This window comes from Palaemon carinicauda, chromosome 23 (assembly GCF_036898095.1).
Source record: "Palaemon carinicauda isolate YSFRI2023 chromosome 23, ASM3689809v2, whole genome shotgun sequence".
Lineage (NCBI taxonomy): Eukaryota > Metazoa > Arthropoda > Malacostraca > Decapoda > Palaemonidae > Palaemon > Palaemon carinicauda.
Genome location: NC_090747.1, coordinates 64519081 through 64525895, shown reverse-complemented (window position 1 = coordinate 64525895; position 6815 = coordinate 64519081). Strand labels below are relative to the sequence as shown.

Below are 6815 nucleotides of genomic sequence, written 5' to 3'. Positions count from 1 at the left end.
AGGATAGAATAGCGTGCCCGAGTGTACCCTCAAGCAAGACAACTGTAACCCAGACAGTCGAAGACCATGATACAGAGGCTATGGCACTATCTAAGACTTGAGAACAATAGTTTGTTTTGTAGTGTCCTCCTAAAAGACCTGCTTACCATAGCTAAAGAGTCTCTGCTACCCTTACCAAGAGGAAAGTAGCCACTGAATAATTACAGTACTGTAACCTCTTAGATGAAGAAGATCCAGATAAAATTAGTCCATAGTGCATGATGCTTTTGATAGTGCTGTAGTAGCTTTGAATCTTTCGGATGATGTTGTTGATAGTGCTGCAGTAGCTATGAATCTTTTGGATGGTGTTGTTGATAGTGCTGCAGTAGCTATGAATCTTTCAGATGATGCTGTTGATAGTGCTGCAGTAGCTATGAATCTTTTGGATGATGTTGTTGATAGTGCTGCAGTAGCTTTGGATCTATCGTATGATGCTTTTGATAGTGCTGCAGTAGTTTTGGATCTTTCAGATGATGCTTTTGATAGTGCTGTAGTAGCTTTGGATCTTTCAGATGATGCTTTTGATAGTGTTGCAGTAGCTTTTGATCTTTCAGATGAAGCTTTTGATAGTGCTGTAGTAGCTTTGGAACTTTTGGATGATGCTTTTGATAGTGCTGTAGTAGCTTTGGATCTTTCGGATGATGCTTTGATAGTGCTGCAGTAGCTTTGGACCTTTCATATGATGCTTTTGATAGTGCTGTAGTAGCTTTGGATGTTTTGTATGATGCTGTTAATAATGCTGCAGTAGCTTTGGATCTTTCAAATGATGCTTTTGATAGTGCAGCAGTAGCTTTGGATCTTTTGGATCAACCTTTTGATAGTGCTGCAGTAGCTTTGGATCTTTCAAATGATGCTTTTGATAGTGCAGCAGTAGCTTTGGATCTTTTGGATCAACCTTTTGATAGTGCTGCAGTAGTTTTGAATCTTTCAGATGATGCTTTTGATAGTGCTGCTGTAGCTTTGGATCTTTTAGATGAAGCTTTTGATAGTGCTGCAGTAGCTTTGGAACTTTCGGATGATGCTTTTGATAGTGCTGCTGTAGCTTTGGATCTTTCAGATGAAGCTTTTGATAGTGCTGTAGTAGCTTTGGATCTTTCGGATGATGTTTTGATAGTGCTGCAGTAGCTTTGGATCTTTTGGATGATGCTTTTGATAGTGCTGCAGTAGCTTTGGATCTTTCGTATGATGCTGTTGATAGTGCAGCAGTAGCTTTGGATCTTTCGGATGATGCTTTTGATAGTGCTGCAGTAGCTTTGGATCTTTTGGATGATGCTGTTGATAGTGCTGCAGTAGCTTTGGATGTTTTGTATGATGCTGTTAATAATGCTGCAGTAGCTTTGGATCTTTCAAATGATGCTTTTGAGAGTGCAGCAGTAGCTTTGGATCTTTTGGATCAACCTTTTGATAGTGATGCAGTAGCTTTGGATCTTTCATATGATGCTTTTGATAGCGCTGCAGTATTTTTGGATCTTTCGTATGATGCTGTTGATAGTGCTGCGGTAGCTTTGGATCTTTCAGAGATTGCTGTTGATAGTGCTGTAGTAGCTTTGAATCTTTTGTATGATGCTTTTGATAGTGCTGCAGTAGCTTTGGATCTTTCGGATGATGTTTTTGATATTACTGCAGTAGCTTTGGATCTTTCAGAGGACGCTGTTGATAGTGCTGCAGTAGCTTTGGATCTTTTGTATGATGCTTTTGATAGAGCTGTAGTAGATTTGGATCTTTTGGATGATGCTGTTGATAGCTTTGGATCTTTCATATGATGCTTTTGATAGTGCTGCAGTAGCTTTGGATCTTTTGGATGATGCTTTTGATAGTGCTGCAATAGCTTTGGATCTTTTGGATGATGCTTTTATAGTGCTGTAGTAGCTTTGGATCTTTTGGATGATGCTGTTGATAGTGCTGAAGTAGCTTTGGATCTTTCGTATGATGCTTTTAATAGTGTTGCAGTAGCTTTAGATCTATTGTATGATGCTGTTGATAGTGCAGCAGTAGCTTTGGATCTTTCATATGATGCTGTTGATAGTGCTGCAGTTGCTTTGGATCTTTCAGATAATGCTGTTGATAGTGTTGCTGTAGCGTTGGATCTTTCGTATGATGCTTTTGATAGTGTTGCACTAGCTTTGGATCTTTCAAATGATGCTTTTGATAGTGCAGCAGTAGCTTTGGATCTTTTGGATCAACCTTTTGATAGTGCTGCAGTAGTTTTGAATCTTTCAGATGATGCTTTTGATAGTGCTGCTGTAGCTTTGGATCTTTTAGATGAAGCTTTTGATAGTGCTGCAGTAGCTTTGGAACTTTCGGATGATGCTTTTGATAGTGCTGCAGTAGCTTTGGATCTTTTGGATCAACCTTTTGATAGTGATGCAGTAGCTTTGGATCTTTCATATGATGCTTTTGATAGCGCTGCAGTATTTTTGGATCTTTCGTATGATGCTGTTGATAGTGCTGCGGTAGCTTTGGATCTTTCAGAGATTGCTGTTGATAGTGCTGTAGTAGCTTTGAATCTTTTGTATGATGCTTTTGATAGTGCTGCAGTAGCTTTGGATCTTTCGGATGATGTTTTTGATATTACTGCAGTAGCTTTGGATCTTTCAGAGGACGCTGTTGATAGTGCTGCAGTAGCTTTGGATCTTTTGTATGATGCTTTTGATAGAGCTGTAGTAGATTTGGATCTTTTGGATGATGCTGTTGATAGCTTTGGATCTTTCATATGATGCTTTTGATAGTGCTGCAGTAGCTTTGGATCTTTTGGATGATGCTTTTGATAGTGCTGCAATAGCTTTGGATCTTTTGGATGATGCTTTTATAGTGCTGTAGTAGCTTTGGATCTTTTGGATGATGCTGTTGATAGTGCTGAAGTAGCTTTGGATCTTTCGTATGATGCTTTTAATAGTGTTGCAGTAGCTTTAGATCTATTGTATGATGCTGTTGATAGTGCAGCAGTAGCTTTGGATCTTTCATATGATGCTGTTGATAGTGCTGCAGTTGCTTTGGATCTTTCAGATAATGCTGTTGATAGTGTTGCTGTAGCGTTGGATCTTTCGTATGATGCTTTTGATAGTGTTGCACTAGCTTTGGATCTTTCAAATGATGCTTTTGATAGTGCAGCAGTAGCTTTGGATCTTTTGGATCAACCTTTTGATAGTGCTGCAGTAGTTTTGAATCTTTCAGATGATGCTTTTGATAGTGCTGCTGTAGCTTTGGATCTTTTAGATGAAGCTTTTGATAGTGCTGCAGTAGCTTTGGAACTTTCGGATGATGCTTTTGATAGTGCTGCAGTAGCTCTGGATCTTTAGGATGATGCTTTTGATAGTGCTGTAGTAGCTTCGGATCTATTGTTCAATGCTTTTGATAGTGCTGCAGTAGCTTTGGATCTTTTGGATGATGGTTTTGATAGTGTTGCAGTAGCTTTGGATCTTTTGGATGATGCTTTTGATAGTGTTGCAGTAGCTTTTGATAGTGCTGCTGTAGCTTTGGATCTTTCAGATGAAACTTTCGATAGTGCTGCAATAGCTTTGGATCTTTCAGATGAAGCTTTTGATAGTGCTGTAGTAGCTTTGGATCTTTCAGATAAAGCTTTTGATAGTGTTGCAGTAGTTTTGGATCTTTCAGATGAAGCTTTTGATAGTGCTGCATTAGCTTTGGATCTTTCAGATGAAGCTTTTGATAGTGCTGCATTAGCTTTGGATCTTTCAGATGAAGCTTTTGATAGTGCTGCATTAGCTTTGGATCTTTCAGATGAAGCTTTTGATAGTGCTGCAGTAATCTTAGAGTTATGATGCCAGATAATAGCTAATAATCAATCAATAATTGTGGTCTTACAGACTCCATTTACCTCAGTTTCATAGACTTTCTCCAATGCAATTTCTATCGTTGAGTCCAGTCTCTGAGTCTTTCACGCTTTGATATTTTAGAAATTCTTATTGAAACTTTATCTTTTTGAAGTGTTTTCTTTTAAGGCACAGGCCCAAAGAATTGAAGGTAGAAAGAAATAGATGTTAAAAATATACTTTCCATTTTTTATCACAAATGTCTACATATAGCAATTTAATTTAGTTGGTAAAAGATGATTGTTCTAGCATGAATAATTTCATAAAATTATTCCTATTTATAGAGGATTATTATCAGTTTCAAGGGTCAGCGTTGATGAAAACCTTTATTCAAGTATTATTTTTCAAGTCGTAATATTGTATTTCATTCCATAATGTTTGTGAACTGGCTATAAATGTAAGAAGCAGAAAAGGAGCAGCGAAAACAAATGTTCAGTATATTTCTGCTCGACAGAGGGTGTCACATCGCATCCCTATTTAAGGTTACCTCGTTACCTCGAGTCCCGACTAGACAGCAGGATGCTTGCCGAATGTTTCCTAAATCTCATGCACCCCCTATCCCCCCCCCCCCTCACCCCGCCGACTCTCCCTCGTTCACTATAGACTGGTTTCGCCTCGGGTTCCTTACCACAAAGGACTACCTAAAAAGTTTTTGTTAATTATTGCGCTCGGTTGTTTGGCGTGTAACGAGAAAACAAAATTCATTAACTTGTGGAATAGAGAGAGAGAGAGAGAGAGAGAGAGAGAGAGAGAGAGAGAGAGAGAGAGAGAGAGAGAGAGAGTTTCCTGGTTTTCACCTTCATATTTGAAAAACGTTTTGCAACAACCGGTCTAATAGAATTTATTGGTGTCCCTTCGAGGAAGGCGCATTGTATGGTAAAAATTATGAATTGACAGTGAGGATTTAAACCAAAAGACAAAGAAAACTATTGAGTTTAATGAGTGAAATTATAAAAGTTGAACTGCCGTTTCTCGTCTTGAGAGGAAATCTTCGGATGTATGCACCACTTCCTCTCCACAGTAACTCATCTACCATATGTAAAGGACCTAAAATGATAATAAAAAAAGAATATACACCTCTTGAAAAGAATCAATTTAACGTAAGAAATTAATCGACAAATTTAACGTGAAGGGAATGAAATTCAGCAAGCTAGCTTCGTGAAAACGTAAATTTCGTAAATGAACACTCGTTACTAAATAAGAAAAAAAATATATAAATTACGTTCGTAGTTGATCTTAGTCAAAAGGAAAATAATGGTTTACAAACCAAAGGCACAAGTATAATGGTAATTACAATGCTAAAATCCTTTACTTTAATTTTTTCGACGTGTTGGCGACCATAATTTAAACTATAACAAGCGTAAATTATATCTAAGAAACAGATCAATCCTATTGAGCCTGCATAAGGTCTCTCAACTGACTTACGTTTCTTTAGATCCTGGTCTTTCGTGGATAGATGATAAGTCCAGTTGCTCGAGTTGCCTTTCTCCGAACATGAAATCCTATCGCTCAGCCTAGGTGGAGTTTATCGCTCCATGACACTTGAAATCTTCAGTGTAAAAAATTTGTCAGAAAATCTCTGTTCCGGACTGCTTTCTGTATTGGTCTCTGACTCTACCCCGCTGGGAATCTCTCTTACTGCAATCTGCCTTCCTTTGGATTCTGGACCGCTGAATATAAATACTCAAAAGGCAGAGTGAGTGGATATTTAACTGTCAAACAGTCAGTTTAAAGAGCTATTCAGGCTCAATTGTCGTGATTTTCACTTCGAAGGATAATAACGTTCTTGGCCCGATGTTAAGGGCCGATAGCAAGACCTTGAAGAGATAAGACTCCCAAAACCTTCCAGGAATCAACAAAGTACAGCTACACTTTAACAATTTTATTACAAAAATAATTATTTAATACGAGGGAAATACATAATTAAACATTTACTCGACATACTAAAGAGACACGTGACTAAATAACCTCATGGTTGCTGAAAAAACTAAGTCCGCACCGGACTCAAAATTAAGCAAAATTAATTAATATTTTAATAAGTTGCCTCGGTAAACGGCATACCAAGGCTTTTTCACATAATTTAAAAGACAGCACTGATCCCCAATCACAAGGATCGACTAAATATACATGGATACAAATCTTACAAAACACTTGTAAAACCTATCGGGAAACCGACCTGGGTACTATAGGGGCAGAGAGAGAGTGCAATTAATAGGACTTACTTCAGCTGAGGACCTTGGACAAAAGAGGCAGAGCTGAGCTCTGCAGCCCTGACGACACCTTTGTTTCCCGCGTTTTTCTGAATCTAAATTTCTACATAGGATATTTTCGTCATGGTACAATAAAATGACATTAAATTTCTGAATCATAAATTACAAATGCTTGATTTCTTTAACCTCAGCGCCTTCCCTACCAGGCGGCTGCTCTCTAGGTTCTAAAACAGTCTCGTATCAAACCACAGTCGTTCGACTCAACGCCCGCGAGTTCTCCCAACCTTCCCTCCAATTTAACGTAACGTTGGTGGATTTAAATGGCGGGATATTCGAGTGATCAGTTCGAGAATTCCCGACATCCTCCACACCCCAAAATAAAGGAGCGATGAAACGTCGGTCAATTGGGCAAGGCTGGACTCGGGGTGGGGGGAGTAACTTACTCCAAGACTCTGTTAGGCTCGCTGCGTAGCGCTCCGCAACGACTCGAACAGAGTATACACAATGTACAACATACAGCAATGTTACCCCGGGGCAATAAACTCTTACAGGTGTACACAAAATAATAATCCAAAGGTACCTATACAACAGCTCAAATTAGGCAATGGGCCTAAGACAATCATAAGGTTGCAAATTAGCAATTGAAATGTACTCGTGAATAATACATATAAGGAGTTCAAATGGAATGGCAATTAGGCAATGGGTCTAAGACAAATCAGCTTTTCATTCGTGT

The 6815-nt window shown here is 38.7% G+C and overlaps 2 protein-coding genes and 1 pseudogene across 2 annotated transcripts; 2 read left to right on the top strand and 1 right to left on the bottom strand.

Annotated features, from left to right (window-relative positions):
- Window positions 1-328: 328 nt before the first annotated feature.
- LOC137617631 (uncharacterized) lies at window positions 329-1802 on the top strand. Its single transcript, XM_068347636.1, has 3 exons — window positions 329-699; window positions 735-1160; window positions 1196-1802. The coding sequence occupies exons 1-3, from the start codon at window positions 329-331 to the stop codon at window positions 1800-1802; spliced, it is 1404 nt and encodes a 467-aa protein (XP_068203737.1).
- Window positions 1803-2218: 416 nt separating this feature from the next.
- Window positions 2219-2840, bottom strand: LOC137617630 (oviduct-specific glycoprotein-like; annotated as a pseudogene).
- Window positions 2840-3821, top strand: LOC137617629 (uncharacterized). The gene is made up of 3 exons (XM_068347635.1): window positions 2840-2850; window positions 2936-3278; window positions 3339-3821. The coding sequence occupies exons 1-3, from the start codon at window positions 2840-2842 to the stop codon at window positions 3819-3821; spliced, it is 837 nt and encodes a 278-aa protein (XP_068203736.1).
- The last annotated feature ends 2994 nt before the right edge of the window (window positions 3822-6815 follow it).

Bases quoted from the DNA above. Each gene is read 5' to 3' on its own strand.
- LOC137617631 (XM_068347636.1), top strand. From the start codon at position 329: ATGAATCTTTTGGATGGTGTTGTTGATAGTGCTGCAGTAGCTATGAAT. The intron at 700-734 runs GTAGCTTTGGAC...TGCTTTTGATAG, and splicing joins GATGCTTTGATAGTGCTGCA to TGCTGTAGTAGCTTTGGATG. The intron at 1,161-1,195 runs GTAGCTTTGGAT...TGCTTTTGATAG, and splicing joins GATGTTTTGATAGTGCTGCA to TGCTGCAGTAGCTTTGGATC.
- LOC137617629 (XM_068347635.1), top strand. The intron at 3,279-3,338 runs GTAGCTTTGGAA...CTGGATCTTTAG, and splicing joins AAGCTTTTGATAGTGCTGCA to GATGATGCTTTTGATAGTGC.